General features: G+C 35.8%; 5 protein-coding genes and 1 long non-coding RNA gene across 9 annotated transcripts; 4 read left to right on the top strand and 2 right to left on the bottom strand.

The window, feature by feature from the left end:
• Positions 1–10: 10 nt before the first annotated feature.
• LOC17894367 (protein PHYLLO, chloroplastic) lies at positions 11–9,969 on the bottom strand. 4 transcript variants are annotated; one of them, XM_006300998.2, is made up of 28 exons: positions 9,780–9,969; positions 9,475–9,687; positions 9,172–9,392; positions 8,934–9,048; positions 8,617–8,733; positions 7,852–7,953; positions 7,446–7,502; positions 7,241–7,309; positions 6,878–6,982; positions 6,609–6,803; positions 6,395–6,493; positions 5,723–6,286; positions 5,196–5,420; positions 4,755–5,054; positions 4,560–4,627; positions 4,280–4,438; positions 3,792–3,917; positions 3,582–3,707; positions 3,393–3,504; positions 3,083–3,238; positions 2,604–2,843; positions 2,243–2,410; positions 1,988–2,131; positions 1,323–1,784; positions 922–1,215; positions 690–847; positions 506–613; positions 11–414 (listed from the first exon to the last, which is right to left on the bottom strand). In XM_006300998.2, the coding sequence occupies exons 1-28, from the start codon at positions 9,933–9,935 to the stop codon at positions 120–122; spliced, it is 5,154 nt and encodes a 1,717-aa protein (XP_006301060.1). In that variant the 5' UTR covers positions 9,936–9,969; the 3' UTR covers positions 11–119. The 4 variants fall into 4 exon arrangements, with proteins under 4 accessions (XP_006301060.1, XP_023642879.1, XP_023642880.1 ...); XM_023787111.1 differs by lacking the exons at positions 9,475–9,687; positions 9,780–9,969 and having other exon boundaries at positions 8,934–9,037; positions 9,172–9,355; XM_023787112.1 differs by lacking the exons at positions 9,475–9,687; positions 9,780–9,969 and having other exon boundaries at positions 8,934–9,037; positions 9,147–9,180.
• A 968-nt stretch (positions 9,970–10,937) lies between these two features.
• LOC111832169 lies at positions 10,938–11,505 on the top strand. Its single transcript, XM_023788529.1, has 2 exons — positions 10,938–10,947; positions 11,033–11,505. The coding sequence occupies exons 1-2, from the start codon at positions 10,938–10,940 to the stop codon at positions 11,503–11,505; spliced, it is 483 nt and encodes a 160-aa protein (XP_023644297.1).
• Positions 11,506–13,170: 1,665 nt separating this feature from the next.
• On the top strand, positions 13,171–13,767 carry LOC17894238 (basic leucine zipper 8). Its single transcript, XM_006301577.2, has one exon. It carries the CDS (start codon positions 13,193–13,195, stop codon positions 13,583–13,585), a length of 393 nt encoding a protein of 130 aa, XP_006301639.1. The 5' UTR covers positions 13,171–13,192; the 3' UTR covers positions 13,586–13,767.
• Positions 13,768–14,813: 1,046 nt separating this feature from the next.
• Positions 14,814–15,301, top strand: LOC111832073. The gene is given in 2 exon segments (XM_023788365.1): positions 14,814–15,006; positions 15,009–15,301. Coding segments are annotated over 2 exon segments (183 nt in total). The 5' UTR covers positions 14,814–14,850; the 3' UTR covers positions 15,036–15,301.
• Positions 15,302–15,570: 269 nt separating this feature from the next.
• On the bottom strand, positions 15,571–15,999 carry LOC17895140. The gene has a single exon (XM_006301543.1). It carries the CDS (start codon positions 15,997–15,999, stop codon positions 15,571–15,573), a length of 429 nt encoding a protein of 142 aa, XP_006301605.1.
• Positions 16,000–17,297: 1,298 nt separating this feature from the next.
• Positions 17,298–18,497, top strand: LOC111832077. Its single transcript, XR_002835210.1, has 4 exons — positions 17,298–17,436; positions 17,915–17,977; positions 18,133–18,192; positions 18,323–18,497. It is a non-coding gene; the product is annotated as an uncharacterized LOC111832077 (long non-coding RNA).
• Positions 18,498–18,766: the final 269 nt, after the last annotated feature.

The following is an 18,766-nucleotide window of genomic DNA, read 5'->3' as shown; positions in this document are numbered from 1 at the left end:
TACTGTCAAGTAAAATACTGTTTTAACCAATTTTATTGATCTTCAAAACATATCTCTGAAGCTAGTATTCAATACAATTGGAATCTGAAACAGGTCCAATCATATGATCAAAATCTGATTTACATTTCTTCTAGTGCTAATAGGAGCTTCTCAGAAAGCTCTGTCTCTGTATAACTTTTGTGCACTCTTGTAAGGAATTTTCTAAGGGCAAGAATCACGCGGAGAGGGTTCTCGAGATGGACAGCGTGACCAGCTTCTGGGATTTCAACCATCTCGATGATATTGTTTTCTCTCTTCTTGCTTTTACTCATCTCGCGGTACATTTTTGTAGCAATTTGTTTGAATTTGACATCATTCTCTCCAAAGACAAGAGAGATATTTGTATCACAATCCTTCAACTCATCCCACAACGACCTATTTTTCAAAGGACAGAATGTCATCATCGTTATCAAAGATCATAGCTGTTGAATCAAACTATGGAGCAAAGTTGCAATGATGAACTTACGGTTGTCTCCCACTGCTTAGATCCGAGAGGAGCTTTGCAACGCTAATGACATCATCATGTAGCAAGCGGCTTGCAACTATTTTTCTAAAATGGGGGTGCCTTCTCAAGCTAGTCATTGCAAAAGTCGCTCAAGTAAGTAACCAAATTAAGTCCGGGGAACAAAAACATCAATTAAGAAAGTCACCTTTTCCACAAGCCTCCACTGTACCAGCTCTTCAGAAAGATTTCTAGTCCATGTTCAACCATCAGTCTTGCTTTAGAATCATCTGTTGCTCTTCGAACTTTCCTTACCACTGGATCCTTGAGCCCAGGGCTCCCTGATACCACGACAGCTCCTTCGATCTATAGAACAGCATCAAAATTCCATTATACAGATTGTTAAACAAAAGTTAAATTTCCACGCCATGAATACCTACCTTGTTGCTAAACCTCAAAGCCATGTATAGTGCTATTCTTGCTCCCATGGAATATCCAACTATGGTAACTTTCCCAGGAGTAATTTGCTCAATCAGCTTATACAATGCCTCCGCTGTCATCTCCATTGAGAAAGTTGGGGCCAGACCCTCACTAGCATGACTTTGTACCCTTGACCTTCCATGACCAGGAATATCGACTGAAATGCATCTCGCATATCCTGAGATACCCTTCATGATGGAGATCCATTCTTCACCGGTTCCAAGAAACCCATGAAGAAATAAAACTACACTTCCCTGAAATACATTACAGCAGAGTGAAAAACAAGGAAGAAATTGACTAAGAACAGCTTTATGTCTTTTAAGCTTTGGACATTCAAAATCACAGACAAGAACAAGCTTACTTCTGCAATATCTCCAATGTCATGGACTCTTATGAAATGAGAGAAACCTTCTATATCCACCCTCAGTTCATACCTCCGGACAGGAACGCCTTTACTGGTTCTAACAATAACATCATTGTTTATCTTAACATCCCTTAGATTTTTACTAGCATCAGTAGAAAATCCTTCGATAAATCCACTGTAAGAGCTACGGAATATCCCTAAAGTATTCATCATTACGTCTTCACTAAGCCATCGGTAAGTTCCAAGACCATGGGCTACAAAAGGGGTCGTTCCTTGGTTCTGCTCTGTGGAAGCTTTGACATTCTCCATCTCCAAATATGATGCAAATAAAATATATGCTGATAAACCTAGACCACTTTCGTATGCGGCACTTATAACAGCCATCTTTCCATGCTGCTGTGCCCACCGAGCAATCAGAGCTGCGTTTTCAAACCCTCCCACAACACTTGGTTTAATAACCTACGAATTCCAAGTATGATAGAAAGTCAAAACTATTTAATATGCAAGCCAAAGAACAATAATTTACCACGACAGAGCTGCTATATTATCGATCCTATTGATAAAAACTAAATGATCAAAGAAAAAATTTATCAGACAAGAGATAACATATGTTTGAGAGTCGCAGACTCATGTAAATGATTAAAGAATGACCAGGGGCTTACAACAGCAACTATTCCAGGATGGGCATATTTGGTAAGCATACGTAGAGGACATTCCTCAAAATCATCCAGAGTCTCATCAAGTGCCACTGGTAATCCAGTTTCTTCATGAAACCTTATAAGGTCATCTTTATTCTGGACGGGTTCCTGCAATATACAAAAAGTTCATTAGTGAAGTTATAGACGTAAGAGAAAGCAGTTGTTTTGGAGTATACTTCAGAACAAAATCAGATTGCAATAATTCATACTGTACCATACCTCAATATATTTTAAATTACAGCTTTTCACCAATAAACCAAACTTTGTAGCCTCTTCAAAAGTCCAGCGACAATTTGCATCTGCACGGAGTTCAGTTTGGTCGCCAACAGCTCTCCTTACTTCTTGCATAACTAAAGCATCTTGAACAGAGTCCACTCGACGACCAACCTGTCATTTTAGGCAGGTTTATCCCCCAATCAGTAATCAATAGCTTGAAAGTTCGCAAAGTGAGAAAGCCAACTACCTCAATTTATGCATGACAATGTTGTAAGTAACCAGTATAAAATAAAATAGTCATCCGGCTTTCTTACTTGATGATTGAGAGTAATCTTGTTTGTATGATTAAAAAACGTTGGCTTACTTTAAGTTTAATAGCACTGAACCCTTCTTCAACAAGTTTTCTAGCAATGTATGCAACCTCCAATGGAGTACCTTCAGAATCAAGAAGGGCACATATTTGAACAGAGTGTGGCTGAGCAGAACCATTTTCTTCTTTCTGATTGTGAAGTATCCTCAACAAACTAGAATCATGTCTTACTGCCATTGCATTTAGAAGAGCCATTTCTAGACCACATCTGACACTTGGGAAAATCGATGATGCCTGAAAAAAAGAAGGTAATTGATGAGCCTTCAATATGATTCCCAAAATATATTCGTGTGTAGATAGTTTTCTGTTTTCTTAACAAGAAGACTACGAAAATATTGTAAAAAATGAAGATCTAGCATTCTATCTTGCGTAATACGGTAATAGTCTTTTACTTTGCAATTTCTCCTGACAAAGAGCAGCTGTATGGATTAAACGAATTTTCTCTCTACAGAACTAAGGCTAGGGAAGCTTACAGTAATTCCAAGTTCACTCCAAATCCAGGAAGAAATCGAGCCATTTAACAAAGGAAGCATATAAGAAAATTTAGCTCCATTCATGAGGTGAAGAACTAACTGAAGCTGCCCCTCAACATCTATTAAGTTCTCTACATTACTGTCCAGAGGTGCAACCTGCTCATATAAAACAAGCTGAGAACATGATTATAAATGGCACATGTAAGTTTAATACAAGCTGATCATCTGGCAGTGCGATCTGGGGGAAGTAACAAAAATGTAAAAGAATGTTATTTAGAGATGAAAAATTAATAATAATAAAGTAGTCAACCTCTCCATAGCCAATACTTCCATCCTCCAAAGTCAGGGAGAGTATGAACCCTTCTCGATGGAATTGAGAGAATTCATCAGAACATATGGTAGGTCTGTCACACAGTTTGACTCTGCAAACAGATTTTTTATTAGACAAAAAGAAAAAGAAAACGGTAGTATCCAGATATGGTCTCTGAGGAATTCTTACCTGTACTGCGAATATTGTATTCCAGATACGTGGCAAAGAAGTACATTTCCTATCATCGGGTGAGAACTGGCCGAGATAATGCCCAGGGAATTTTCTGCAGCTTGGCGTGCAAACCTCTCCAAAGTGCTGTGAACGAATATTCAATGTCAACAAAGTTCACGAGAAGTGAGGACATGAACGATAATAAATAAAACAAAAGCCCAAAATAACCTATGGACGATTGCGTTAGCGTTTATAGAGCTTTCAACCTCCACAATACAATCCATTTCTTCGAAGCTGGGTACAAAAAGAGCATCCTCAAGTTCACTTTTCGTCCCAACGTGTACATACCTCACACTGCATATTAGAAATTTGGCCGAGTTATTTCTAAAACCATGAAGACCTTACTCATAATCAAGGACATCGAAAATCATGGAGAACTGACTTGGCTATAAGCTAAGAAATAGATACAGTGAACAAATTAGATGACAATCTAAGCTACCAATACTGGATTACTTTTACGTGTATTGTATGTGCTATTAATATATGTGCTACGGTTGCGTATATAAAACAAAATTAATATATAAAACTTCAAAGTCTAAAAAAATCCTATCCATTTTCCTTTTCTCCAAAACCTACATTTTGTAGATGCAGAGAATTAAAATAATAGCAAAATGGGAAAGGAAAAAAAAAGTAAGAATGTTAATATGTTATTTTACCCATGTGCCAAACACAAATTTTCAATGGAAATGTCATGCGATGTATAGAAATACTGATTTAACACGCTAGGCTCTGTTCTCTTTGCAATAGGAAGAAGTCGGAAGATGCCACCTCCACGGTTGTTTATCACAAGAATTGTCATTGGCTTCCTTGCAATCCTAACAAGTCAGATTAAACTTAAGAAATTAATAATTAAATTGACTTCTATAAAATCATGGCATATCTGTTCAGTGTAAAAAATACACCAACAGTGAAACTGACTTTTATAAAAAGGGCTACCTCTGCTTCAAAATCGCCAATCCATTTGTATCATGAAGGAAAGAGATGTCCCCTACCACACAGACCACCTGATATATGTTGTTGGACCAATCAGGAAATTGAATTCGTGAAACGGTCAACAAAACATGAGTAAATGGTTCTGATACTTCTTTCACTTCATGAATAAAAGGGAACAAAAATCAGTTAAAATCTTACTCTCTTCTTGCATCCTACAGCAAACCCAGTTGCCGAGCTGAGCAACCCATCAATGCCACTAGCTCCTCTATTTCCAGTTACTTGTATCCATTGACATGGTAGTTCTGCACTCATCATCAGATCTACCAGATCTGAATAATTTTCTGAACTACATCCATACATATCCACATCCCTTATTGGCATACTATTCCCGATGAAAAGAGCAGATTTAGAAGTTAGTGCTTTAGAAAGTGTATGTGCAACGTAAGGTTCGGTCAGAGAGCTTTCAGCAGATATTTGAAATGACATTTCCCGGGCAATCTGCATAAAAGAATGAACTATTAAAAGCAGTAAGAGTTAAAGAATCTTTTATGCAGTCTACATGGAAGCATATGTTTCCAACGTATGTCATGCATGATCTCTTAATGCATTTTAAGGAAATAGTTTGGCTGGAGGACATACTGCGCCATCCAATGCCTGTAGATGACCATGCAACTTGCTTCTCCTCCATGGAAATCGAGATTTAAGCACACAATCAGCAAACTGAACAATGTTGCTTTGGACCCTGTGAGTGACCAGGTGTGATGGGTCATGTCGGCATGGATGCTTATCAACCAAAATGTATGCAAAAGGAAAGCATTTCTCTAGCACCTGAGAAACTCTTTTACTTGTTATCCGACTTCCAACCTATTTCATATTACAAACTCAGTCAGACCATATCGATATAATTAACACCTACTCACTAAATTCTCAGTTTGAAGTTAGCATACGTTAAAAAGAACCCTGATATAAACGATCTGGTAATGTTTCACATAGTTCCCATTTCCTCGTATTAACTGGAAAACTAATTCAAGGCTTTCCAAGCCCCAAAGAAAATTTTGAATTGAGATGTACCAAAAATCCCCTACAGTAAACTTAATCCTTCCGTCTATCATCTTCAATAGTTATTCTTAGATGCATGAAGCAAAATTAGAGAACGATAAGTTTACCTGGATGACAACATCAAACTCGATCAAATTCCTAACAGAATCTGAAAGCAGGGCATGATCAAAATGATCAACAAAAGCAGGGGTCCAGTTCTCAAGAAAAGGTTTAAAAAGCTTGCGCAGCCGTACACCAGACAAGACATCTGCAACTACAGGCCACATCAGCTCTTTTGCCAACAGAAGCGCAGCCCAAATTTCATCCTCCGAATGGATTGCCCCAATAAGAAGGAGACCTTTCTTAGCCTCTTTGATTACTTGTAAAACCTCAGTAATCTGGCCACTTGTTACACCATTGCTTTTAAGGCTTTGTAATTGAAAATATTTTGTGAATGGTTCAGCATTAGACATCCACATGTCTAATCCCTTTAAGCAGTCTGATGACCAATTTGTTGGACTACCATCAAGTGGATCTCTAAAAGGACAATTGAGATGTACTGGTCCACAAGCAGAACCAGTTGCCCAATGTAGAGCAGAGTCTACAGTAGTAAGGACCATCCGGACAGGAATAAGATCAGTTGGAGGAGGAAGATTGAAGAAGAATCTGACAAATGAACCGAAGTGGTTTATCTGGGACAGAGAAAAAAAATGAAATTGAAAAATATAGAAACAGAACACGCAAACAAAACCAACTGTGCAAGTATATAATCTCAAAGAAAGGTCTTATCTTGACCTTACTTGATTTATTGCTTGATTTGCCCCAACGCCCTGGAGTTCAGGAGGACGATCTGCAGTAAGTAGTAGCAGTGGTATAAAATCCTCACTGGCTTCAACCACCTGTATTTGTCAAAAATCATTAAAAAATAACCAAAAGGGAGCGCATGTGCGCAACTGCATTTGGTGAAGTATGTAGCTTGCAAGGAGCTAATAAAATAATTTAGTGAACTCTGACCGCTGGAAGAAGATTTGAAACGGCAGTTCCTGATGATGTTATAATGACTGCTGGTTTGAGAGATCCTTTAGCATAACCAATAGCGTGAAAGGCAAGAGATCTTTCATCATAGCATGCAAGACATGTTGTAAGGGGATGGTTGGCAGCAGCAATTGCAAGATGGGAAGACCTCGATCCAGGTGCTACACAAAAATACTGTGGCAGTATGTTGTGAAAAAAATCAATCAAATTTGAGATGATATTACAGATGATTGACAAGTTCAGCTCACCGTCAAACCAAGACGAGTGCATTCTTCAATTATAGCTGATGCCCAGACAGCATTGATGTTAGCCTCATCTTTCAAGAAGTTTCTCACTTCATCCTCCTGATTTAGCTGATAGCAATATATACAAGGAAAAAACTTGAGAATTTATACCATCCAAGACTTTCACTTTTTGGAAAGTCCAATGCATCCTAGTTATATTTGTTTCTTAAAATTTGACGCTAACAAGAAAACCTCAAGGTTCAAAATTCACAAGCCATTAGACAGTCCTAAATCTCTGAGCTTAATTACCATGAGTGAACCACAAAAAGTAGGCCTAACCATCAAAGAGATAAAAAGAATGATGGCCGTATTTATAGTTCTACATACCATGTTGTTAGAGAAAACAACGCCAGGTGAAAGCTTGCAATGGAACTGAGTTGACAATCGGATATTTTTCTGCAACAAAAGATGGCAAATCAAACCATAAACAATCCAGAGCATCTAAAGAAAATAAACTCCAAAGGAGGAGCTTCAAGGACGATAATTAAATTCTGAAATACAGGGATGGAAATTACCAGGGTAAAGAAGATACCAGTTCCTTGGCGTCATTATGATCTATCTCAGAAAGTGTAAAAAAACCCATATGCTCCTGCGGAAAAAAGAGCATAATGATGAGTGGGATGAACTAAGTTGACAAGCTTTGTCCAGAAAAAATTATTAAGTAATATCCATGCGGGTCAAGCGGGTTAAACCATATTGTAAAAGAAACTTCACTGATTTCGCCTGAGACTGAGAGTCATCTAAAGCAGACCCAAATGGAACACGGATTGCTAAATTTATTAATATTCAATGAGGTTTAAGTGACTCTCCAAAGATGAGGAAGATAAAACAGTAGGATACAGTTTGATAAATGATAGAAGAAATAATCAGATCTATTCTTTGCATCTTGTTTAGCTATTTAAAAATTGGGGACAAAGAACCTTAGGTAAAGTGTGTACCATCTCAATTGGATGTATCTCTTGTACACTAAACTTTGCTAGAGAACTTTTTAAATGTTTGAACCAGTTCTCCTCTAAATTTGGGCAGAAATGACAAGAAACCTGCAAGAAAATGAATAAAAAGTGAGAAAAACAGGACAAAGAAGAAACAGACATATCCAAGAATTGCATAGGAACCAATGGTAACTACCAAAAAGTATTTAACTTTTCATTTGAGTGACAGATATAAAACGAATCTGCACTAAAAAGGTTTCAATTAATCAATTCTAACTAAAGAATTCAGATGATAAAGTCATATTCCACAGAGAAATTGTATTTTGTTTCGAATTAATGCTTTCAAACTTTTTAGCGTTGCTTCCAAACCACAAGCACATATAAGTAACTACTTATAGGTGATGAGATGTCACCGAATTCAGCTTTATATAGCACATATAATCTTACTTCTTTCTAACTTTCTGGAGTGCAGAAAGTTGCACAATTTGTGCTCTAGCCAAGGCTGTTATATTCTAATGTCATCATCTCTTATACCTTTGAACACAATCAGTATAGGAACAATTTTTTCACAATGACGAAGAATGTGAAGACTTGGTTCCCTTATTCCAGTAAATTAATAATCAACTTTGGCACAGTTCTGCATATATTGTTTAGTTTCCTCAAGAGATAACACAATGCTTAGAATTGCTTTCAGAATCGTACTGTTAATTGATATAATTATAGATACAAAAGGAAGTGCTAGAAAAGAAAATGTTGGAAACATAAACATACCTGAAGAAAGGATTTCTCATATGAACTAATCGTTTGGTCGAATCTGTATGAGAGAGAATCATTCCATGCCAGTGTAACTGCTAATATAGAGATCTCCTCACGCTCATCTAACTCAATCTGTTGAAATTTTGACAATCAAATCATGTACAATGTAAGAACACTTGCTACAAGCACATTAACCGCTACCCTAGATCCAATTTAGATACCAAAGACAATGGGATCACATTAACTACCACCCTAACCCCAATTTAGTACCATGTAAATCAAATAAAGTGACACAGTTCAACAGCTAGACGATTAAGTCAATGCTACTTCACCTGAGGAACGAAATAGTAAGAAGAGTCATCCTTGCTATTTACAGTAGAGTATTCGTTGAAATCAATATCTGGAAATCCATAGGCCGTCACCGTAGCTGATTCATCTGAGAGGAATCTGCAGAAGTTAGTTAGCTTCGCACTTTTAGAATATGCATACATTAGACTAAAGCACATTCTTACTAACCAAACTAAGTACAAAAGAGAGTGCAGTACCAATTCCAAAAGAGAACATGCTTACGTTTTCCTCGTGATATGTCCTTTGGAGTCGGATGAAGATGGATGAACGAAAGAGAATGCATTCCCAATCCCAAAAACCCCATGGGGTTCCTTTACATAGAGTGATTTATAAGAAGGCTCCTCGGTTTCCTTAGAGAGGAAAAACACAGGAAACACACCAGAAGACGACGTCGGTTGAGAGCAAAACCAAAACAACGCTTTTGCCCTTGGAGGCACAGGCACCTACAAATTCATTGAAACGCAGATTAACATTTGCATTACCATGAATGAGTTAACACGAAAGCGTGGATATGATGAGTCATACTTGAAATCGGAAGACGCCACTAGATGACTTGGGAGGATTAGTCTTCAATTGGTCAACAGCTTCCTTGAGACTCTCAAGGCCAAGCTCAAGAGTCAAAGCTGGAGGTAAAGTACGAGTGACACACACTTGAACCATTAAGTCATCATCCAAATTCACCTCTAAAGCATCATCTCTACTCATAATCGGACCATCGAATTGAACTCCTTGAGCGGCCTAGACAACAAAAACAAAAAAAACCCAAATCAAAACTGAATTCAAAACACATCATTTCGAATGAGAGGAAGAAAACAATCAAGTAAAGTAACCTCGATGTTTCTTCCGATTCCATGAAGAGAAACACGAAGAGACTCAGCGAAGGAGGAGAAGCGTTCTCTGCTACGTCTGAAGGAGTTTCTGGAACTGTAGCGAGGGATAAGAGAAGGAAGAAATGGAGGATTCGAAACTAGTAACGAAGATCGCATCTTCTTCGCTGTGAATTGTGAGATTGTGAAATCAGTGGATGAATGGTGAGAGGGTTTTACAGGTTTTTTTTGGATAAGACGCACCAGATTATTATTTTAATGACTTAATCAAGAGACCGTTACGAACCGGATAATAAACCAAAACTCACAACACAGTGATAATGAATTTGTTTCTGTTTGTGGAATTATTTTCGGTTTAAATACCAAGAATCGTTCCGGTTCTCTTTTAATGGTTTAACCGTTTATATCTGTTTCTGTTTATTGATTACTATAAATGAAAAAATTTGTACTTCAACATTTTCTCATTTGCTAACAGCAATTAAGAAAATGATCACCTAAATTAAAATTTTTTATCAGCACATACTCAATATATATACTGTGTTACTGTAGGAAAAATCAATTGTTTTTCTATAGAAAAAAAAAATCATGATAATTGATTTATAAAATACCATCATATTTCTTTTCAGTTTTGAAATCTATATAACTATCGTATGTGATAAGACTTTCTAATTAAAATCAACTTTTTTGATAAAATAAAAAATAAAAAAATAAAAATAAATTACAACTATATCTCACAAAATAATTGTCAACAGGGTTTTGGAGTTGGATTGTCGGTAGGAGAAGCCAATATACAGTGTCTATAAATTGGAGGCAAAGATCATGAGATGACAATTGAAGACACGAAGAAGGCAATATTACTTGGTCTTGGTACGTTGTCGTTAGAAAGATAGAAAAGAAAAAGTAGTACGCATCAAGACACATGGGAGAGAATACTTATTATCATCGATGGAGGAGAGCAAGAGCCACGAAAAGGGAAAGATAACGTCGTCTTCAAAGACAGGACGGCGAAGAAGTAATTAGAGAGAGTTCCAAAGCTGGAGGGCTTTTCCTGGATTTGGAAAAGACTACGTTACTGGAACATACAAAATAGTGTGGTTACATAACACTAACAAGTACGACACCACCTTATCATGCGAGATTTTCGATTTTTGGAGTCAAGCAATGGAGGCAGGTGACTCCACCTCTTCCTGATCATCGCTTAAGCAACAACAACTTACCAACTTTTTCAAACGGATGGCTTTACTGGATACACCTAGACGCGACGAAATTGATTGCTTTTGATCTTCACATGGAGATGTTTCGAGTCATTCCAAATCCTATTATTGAGACATCATCATCATCTGTTGTTGATATGGACTTCGGCAGCATAGACGATGACCGTCGTCTTGTGTGGGCTTTAGAGACAAATGGAGATGGCATGCAACACGTTTGGAGGCTCACAAACCACAACACTGGAGGGGCATTATTGAAAATGGACAAGATGTTCTCCATTGACTTGAACAAGATTAACCCCACTTACTATATGCATCCTGATAATTCTAAGCTCTTCCACCTTGAGGCAATTTCGAAGAATGGTAACAAGGTGATGCTCTTTGAACAGTTCCAAGATCCCCTCATGTTTCAACCCCTAAACTCTACATATCACATCTTGTCTTGTTCAACTTTTCCTGTTGGTGACGGTATCCTTACTCCTTTTTTCCCAAGTTTAGTCTCTCCCTTAAGGAATTAATTTAAAGTTGTTTAAATGGATTTTATTAGTCACATTATATGACTTTTCTTGTTTAACGTTGTCTCATTTTTTTCTAGTTCAAGCTTCAGACTTGATATGGAATATTGCTGATCATCTATTAGTTCCCGATGATGCATGGTTAATTCTTCCAAGGGTAATAAGGTGCAATTGGATCTCATCCTACTTGTATATTTTTTCATTCTTTCTTTGTTTGGTTGTTGTGTGGTACACGATTAATGTCTTCATTCTTTACATTGTTATTACTATTTCCAACGCCCTTTGTGATTTCTATTTGGCGATTCCTAACATTGTTATGGTGCATGGTTATGTTAAAAGTGGATTTTCACAGCTACATTCTTGAGGATTAAGTAGCATAGACGTAATCTTTCTCCCTGATACGACCGCTGCTGCAAAATCAACCCAAGAGAGTTCTTTTCCGGTTTGGCAGGATTATTTTCTGAAACACATTATATCTGCCAAAAAGACAAAAAGAATTAGCAGCTTCTTTCACAAGTAAAGGAGACTATTGATGTTTTTGTGTATATTAGTAAGAAAGTTTTAATGAATTAAGATGGACTCGAAAGTTTTAGATTTTGGAATTGTGAAAATTTTCGAAACTGACAAACCAAGAGTACTTAGTTGGAACTTTGTAAAATAGAAAGAAGAAATCTCTACCACTAGAGTTTAAAATTATAATCTTTGCTTTCCAATAATTAATACAAATTAAACCTTAACGCTCCATAACATCAGCAAAATAATTGTTTCATTATATTTGTGACTATGTGATACATCACTTTAAGCTTTAGTTGACTTTCATTATAGATACCCCTTCGAGCAGCTAATGGATTCATCAGTCACGGCAAGCACCCGTACGTATAATATAAAAAGACTCGTTTGCAATTAAACTTTCATCTCTGATGACATTAAGATGATTGGCTTTAAGTGGATCAAGGAAACTTTGTTACTTCCATATAAAACATAATCTTTACTTAAATAAAATATTATTATAATTTCTACTAGTAATTAATTACGGCCTAATAAAGATAGAGCTGCAATATAATCCACGCTAATTGGCTAAGATAATTGGCCTAATGCACTAAAATCAAATTTTACTACTTTAGCTATTCGGTCACAACTCACTCTCGCAATTATGCTTCACGAACTATAGTACTTTTGGTAAAATATCTCCATCGTCAATTATTTAACACTATTAATAATGTATAAGCAATGAAAGTGACTTTGTGCTACCTCATTACCCACAAATTTCAAAAACCATTGGATTATCAATAGAGTATCCTCTTAAAAAATTAGATATGGTTGGAAAGTTCTTCCATGATGCGTCGACGAGTTGCTACCTCTCACGCTTTCTTAGAATTATTAATAATAAAAATTTTGATTTTCTCTCGCAATGGTCCCCTTCATGCCATCTACTTACTTTCTCTAATTCCAAGTGATTCATGACTCATCAATCTCACGATTACAACTTCTCTTTTTCTTCATCATACATGAGAATATACTATTATATTAAAATTTTACGTGTATTATAGCCACTTGGATTAGCTGTTTAGTGTAAGGTCACACACTACCCTCAATTTAATCATCTATAAATACCAAATTAGTGTGCATCTTATGGATCTAGACCATCATACTTGTTAAGAAAGAACACATAACTGTTTGTTTTGTATATATGGCTGGTTTTGTCTATAATAACCTTCCAAGTGCAAACCCTAACCCACAGTCTTTGTTCCAAACCTTTGTTGATCGAGTTCCACTATCAAACTTGCCTGCCACGTCAGACAAATCTAGCCGTAGTGCAGAAGATGATGAGCGGAAGCGGAGAAGGAAGGTATCGAACCGCGAGTCAGCTCGGAGATCGCGTATGCGGAAACGACGACATATGGACGAGTTGTGGTCCATGCTTGTTCAGCTCATCAACGAGAACAAAACTCTCGTTGATGAGCTAAACGGAGTTAGGGAGGGTTACGAGAAGGTTATAGAAGAGAACACGAAGCTTCGAGAAGAGAACTCCAAGTTTAGGAAGATGATTGGTGAGATCGGGCTTAGTAGGTTTCTTAATTAACGTAGACGCCGATCAGACCTGGACCCTTTGATCCTGCATTGCGTAAGTTATTTTTTGTTTTTATAAAAGGAGAAGCGTTTTTTTTTGCTACGTCCGAAAGAGTTTATAAAACTGTAACGAAGATCGCATCTGTGAATTTTGAGATTGTGAATCAAAGGATGATGGGTGTGAGGAATTTACAAGGTTTTTTTTTTTGATAAATGGCGCACAAGATTATGATTTTTGTATTCTTGAATAATAAAATTATGATTATATGATTAATGACTGAACCAAAAGACTGTTTACAAACCGGGAGTAAATTAACCAAAACTTACAACGCATTGATTACAAAAAAAGCTTTTGGTTCGTGTGAGTTATTGAGGAAACGGTTTAAAGCAAGAATTGGTTGGTTGCTTTTTAAGGTTGAAGTATAATATATAAGTATAGTTAGATAGTTTGTATTCCAATTTATGAGAAAAATCGACTAGCTGAAAGATGATTACTTTGCTTAATACTTGTAAATTAAAATCTAAAAATATTAACTATAATCAAATATTTTGATATAATGGTCGATGAAATAAGCTATATAGCCTAATATTTTGTTTACATAGGTATAAATTAATATTTATACTAGGTTATCCGAACATAATACTATGAAAAAGTTGTATTGTTTCCTCCGCTACTACGCAAGTACGCAACGGCCACAAATGGTTTTGTGAAAAATTTTGCATTGCTTATATACAAATGATGATGTATATGGAATAAAGTCACTTTATCATTATGGTAAATCATTACTCACAAATTTCAAAAACCATTGGATTATCAATCAAGTATGCTCTTAAATAAATTAGATATGGTGGTAGGAAGAGAAGGTTCCTCGAGAAGAAACATGGTGCATCGCCGAGTTGCTGCCTCTCACCCTTTCTTAGAATACTTTATAATATAATCTTTGATTTTCTCTAGGAATACTTTATAACATAATATTTGATTTGCTATCAACTTTCAAGTGCTTCATGACTCATCAAGCTCACGATTACAACTTTTCTTTTCTTTCTTTGATTATAATTTTTTTGTTTTTTTTAAATATGTTCTGACGGACTTTAACTGTTGTTTTTTCCTCTATTTTAAGATAATAGTTCCACTTGTCGTAAATTTAAGTTTAACACGTAACGTGGCAATGCGAGTTTCACCATTAGAATGCATTCTGTTCCACCCTATTAATTGTTTCATAATTTAAACCATTTCTAAAAGTAATCAAAACTATCTCACAACTCAAGAATCTGAAGATGATGGGAATAATGAACATTCAAACGGCGATGGATCTGATAGTTGCCTGTTTCTCTCTTATGATCGGATTTGGATTCTTTGCTCTCATCGCCTCTGTCCTCTGCTCCGTCGCTTTCTTCCACCACGTCAAAGCCGCCACTCCCATCTCCACCGGACCACCGCCTTAACTTCTAGCCGGAGATAAATCCGTAAGAGACGTACGGTTCCTTTGTTTATCCCTTGTTCAATGGATGATGGATCATTTGTTTTAGATAACTGTAAATTTCGTTTTCATCAAACTAGTTCAACTTGTACGACGAATGTGTAGTGTTAAAAAAAGTTGTAATCGAAAATTAATTAATTAATACAAATATAAAGTTACACGTCTAATAATGTAACATTAGTTAACAAACATATAACTCTATAAGCATGGTATATATGTATATAGTTGTATACCACTTTTTTCTCTTACTACTTGTCAATTTTGTTCTCAAATATAACACTGCGATGAGTATGAATCTAGATAACGGATCTTACTCTTTTATTTCTTATTTCGAGTATACGTAATATGTACTAATTAAGTAACTCACTACAGATGACATAGATATTACTAGTTTAGTTACCTTTTCTACATAATAACTATAATCATGTGACAACAACTTAGTCTGATGAGATTCATATATAGGATGTTTATTGATACAAACTTTACAATAAAGACTACACTATATTTCATTAACTAGCTAGTTAGACGACTGTGGTGCCATTGCAGCGTCTTTCACTTCCTTGAACTCATAGTTTCTGTTGACACTGTCTTTGAAGGTCTCTGGGATGTTGTAACCAACAGTTGATGGGTGTTTTGCCGCATTGTTGCTTACGAGAGATTCATACAGTCCCTTGTCTAAATGCAAATGGAGTGCATCACATGAGCCACCATAACATGTTAGCGGTTTGCAATACATGGTCTGTCTATAACCGCCACCGCCCGTGCCGAAGTTGACTCTGCTACCACCAGTTCCTCCAACGCAGAGACCGGGAAAACAGAACCCTCCCTGGTAACCAAAATGGTTTCCACCAGCCCATTTCTGGTCTGTGTTAAGGGCACCTCCGACTGATAAGCATAGTAAAAGTGTTAGTGAGAAGGTAATACATATCTCTTCGAGTTTTGTCATTTTTGCTTCTTTTTTTGTGTGTTAATAGTACGTAGAAGGCTGAGAGGGATCACAAATTTATATACATGCACGGTGTCATGCTTTTGTCATGAGTCAGTAATAGGAGCAGAAAAAACTCAGCAATAATGTAATGAGAATTTGTTTTGGAAATAAAGGTTTCGTACGTGGGGTAACGTTTTAGGGAGGAAATTAAGGATAATGTTAGTTTGGCATACTGAGTTGTTTTCAAGTTATTTTACCATCCTATTAAATAAACAAATAAAATTAAAAAAAAAAATCAATAGTGCTTGAGACAAGATAATCTATTTTAGATTTTATCTAACTCAAGCATTGGATTAGAATATTTTTCTTCTAAGTTTAATGTTGTATCTCCTACTCTTAGCGGTCATGGTGGATGGATAATCTCACATTTTATAAAAAACTTGTAATACAGAGATTAAAGATTATTATGAAAAACTAAGTGAAACATTACTCACTTGATGATTCCTGAGCATAACTTTGCTAATAACAATCAAACTATATGTTTGGGAGGTCTTTTTTATTGCCTTGGCAGATTAGGCTCGTTAGCCATTTTTGATCCATTTAAGGAAACCATGGACATTCACCACCCAAAATGTAGCCTTGGCAAATAAAGTTTTATATTGGTAGAGAATTAAGGGAGACATATATCTCCTAAATATTATTAAAATTAAAAAAAAAATTTGAGTGAAGAGTTGGGAAAAGAAAACTAGAATCGATGAAGGGTTAGATTCATAATTTTTTTTTTTTTTGAAAAAGGAATGTAAACTTATTTCTTTGAAAAGTAAAAGACTAGACATGACTAAATAATAGATGAGAAATATATACAGTAAATAGTTTGATTAACAAGATGATCAAGGCAGACTAACTACCTTTTCTATACAACAAGTCGGTTTAGAATGAACTAGCAAAACAAAATATTAAAAGGCTAATGTATTAGCCGTACTGATATATAACAGAAATTTTATGTCCACTCCATTCAAAATTCGAACAACTGTAAAATAAATAAAAGCAACATTTTCAAGAAATATAAGAAAAAATTAATACAAATATATATTTACCAAACATGTGCTGATAATCAAATAACCAAATTTTTTTTTGAAATAATAAAATTTAAATCATTTATATTTTTCTGTTTGGTTGTTGGTTGGGTGGGGGGGGGGGATTTCTCTATCTCAAAAATTTTGAAATTTCTATTAACGGACGTTTAAAGTAGATTAACGTCTCTACAAGTCTCATTTCTCTCTTCATTTCTCTCATTTTTTCCCGAAACCCTAAGATTCCCATTTTCACAAAAATATCTAGAGAAATTGAAGAGCCGTTGTTTTGTTTTGCCGGTGATCATGCTTGGGCTACGAATCTATTCATGATCTAAGAAGAAGCTTTCTCTCAATTCGGCTAAAGTTATCGATTCTAAAGGTCAGTTTCATGAGAGATCAAACTCTCGAATTTAGGGTTTTTTCGAGTCAATTCCGCTTTGATTCTGAATCTTCGCTCGATTCATCTGTTTATGAATTGTGTTCATTTGTTACGTGATTCGTGATTTTTTTCTTTACTACGTCTCTCGCTCTTTGTTATCGTGTATCAATTTGTATCGTCGATGCGTTGATCATCTTGCTTTCAATTTTGTCTCCATCGATTTGGTTATTTTCATCGTCAATAGTACAATCGTCGATAGGGTTTACCGATTTGTGTTTTCTTTGATTTGGGATGCTAAAACAGAAGATTTTTTTTACCGATCGGATGTGTGATACTAAAATGGATGATCTGTTTTAGGTTTGAAATTTCGTCGTTTAGGTGAAGATCAAGTGGTTTTGTGGTGCTCTGTTTCTTGGTTAAGATTTTTTTGTAAATCACCGATTTGATTATTCTGGGGTTTTTTTTTTTGATGCTACAGATATGTTTATAGTCTTCTTTGCTTGACGAAAAGGAGACGAAGAAGCTTTTCTTCTTTACATCGGTAAACATTTTATACAGTTTTTGTGTAAATTTTATAGAATTAATTTGTGTATTTTGCTCCACCTTTACCAAATGAGTCGATTCTGATATGATCGAATTTATTTTTGGTAATTAGTGTTTGGAAATATTTACTCATATGTTGTTCTTATTATTCAGTTACGTGATGGTGATGTCGTGTGGTTCTGAGTCATTATTGTTTAAGGAAGCGACTCTTAGGTATGTTAATAATCACATATTACGGCTGTCTAAGTTATTTTTCCAAACTGTTTTCTTAAATCTATTTCTTCTGTTTGGTGTTTTGATTTTGTTCTTGGAGTTTGATTGTTCTGTCTCGTTTCTTCTGCAGCTGCAAATTCCAGAGAATTCCAGATAATGCGGCGTATCTTAGAACTCAAAAAACAGAGGATTCCGGATTGATTGTTGGCAGTTGTTGAAGAATGCTTTTACATATATGCATTTATTTGTGCATACATCCTTGCATTCATACATACATCATTGCATACATCCTTGCATTCATACATTCATACATTTCATACATGCATTCATACATCCTTGCATTCATGCATTCATACATTCATACATTTCATACATGCATTCATACATTCATACATCCTTGCATTCATACATACATGCAGACATTTCATACATTCATACATACATATTTGCTTCTTTTTCACATTCATAGTTGCTTCTTTTTCACATTCATAGTTGCTTCCTTGCTTCTTTTTCTGATACTTTGTTTACTTGTTTATTTCTGCCTTCATACATTGCTTGTTTGCTTGCTTGCTTG

This window comes from Capsella rubella, unplaced genomic scaffold (assembly GCF_000375325.1).
Source record: "Capsella rubella cultivar Monte Gargano unplaced genomic scaffold, Caprub1_0 scaffold_2, whole genome shotgun sequence".
Classification (NCBI taxonomy): domain Eukaryota; kingdom Viridiplantae; phylum Streptophyta; class Magnoliopsida; order Brassicales; family Brassicaceae; genus Capsella; species Capsella rubella.
The sequence above is the reverse complement of the archived record's forward strand: the minus strand, read 5'-3'. Positions and strand labels throughout refer to the sequence as shown.

What these genes read in the sequence shown, in the direction of transcription:
- LOC17894238 (XM_006301577.2), top strand. Translation starts at nt 13,193, where the DNA reads ATGGCTGGTTTTGTCTATAATAACCTTCCAAGTGCAAACCCTAACCCA.
- LOC17895140 (XM_006301543.1), bottom strand. Translation starts at nt 15,999, where the DNA reads ATGACAAAACTCGAAGAGATATGTATTACCTTCTCACTAACACTTTTA.
- LOC17894367 (XM_006300998.2), bottom strand. Translation starts at nt 9,935, where the DNA reads ATGCGATCTTCGTTACTAGTTTCGAATCCTCCATTTCTTCCTTCTCTT. An exon ending in GCACTCGTCTTGGTTTGACG is followed by an intron (nt 6,804 to 6,877) that starts GTGAGCTGAACT and finishes ATACTGCCACAG; the next exon opens with TATTTTTGTGTAGCACCTGG. An exon ending in TCAGTGCTATTAAACTTAAA is followed by an intron (nt 2,411 to 2,603) that starts GTAAGCCAACGT and finishes CTAAAATGACAG; the next exon opens with GTTGGTCGTCGAGTGGACTC.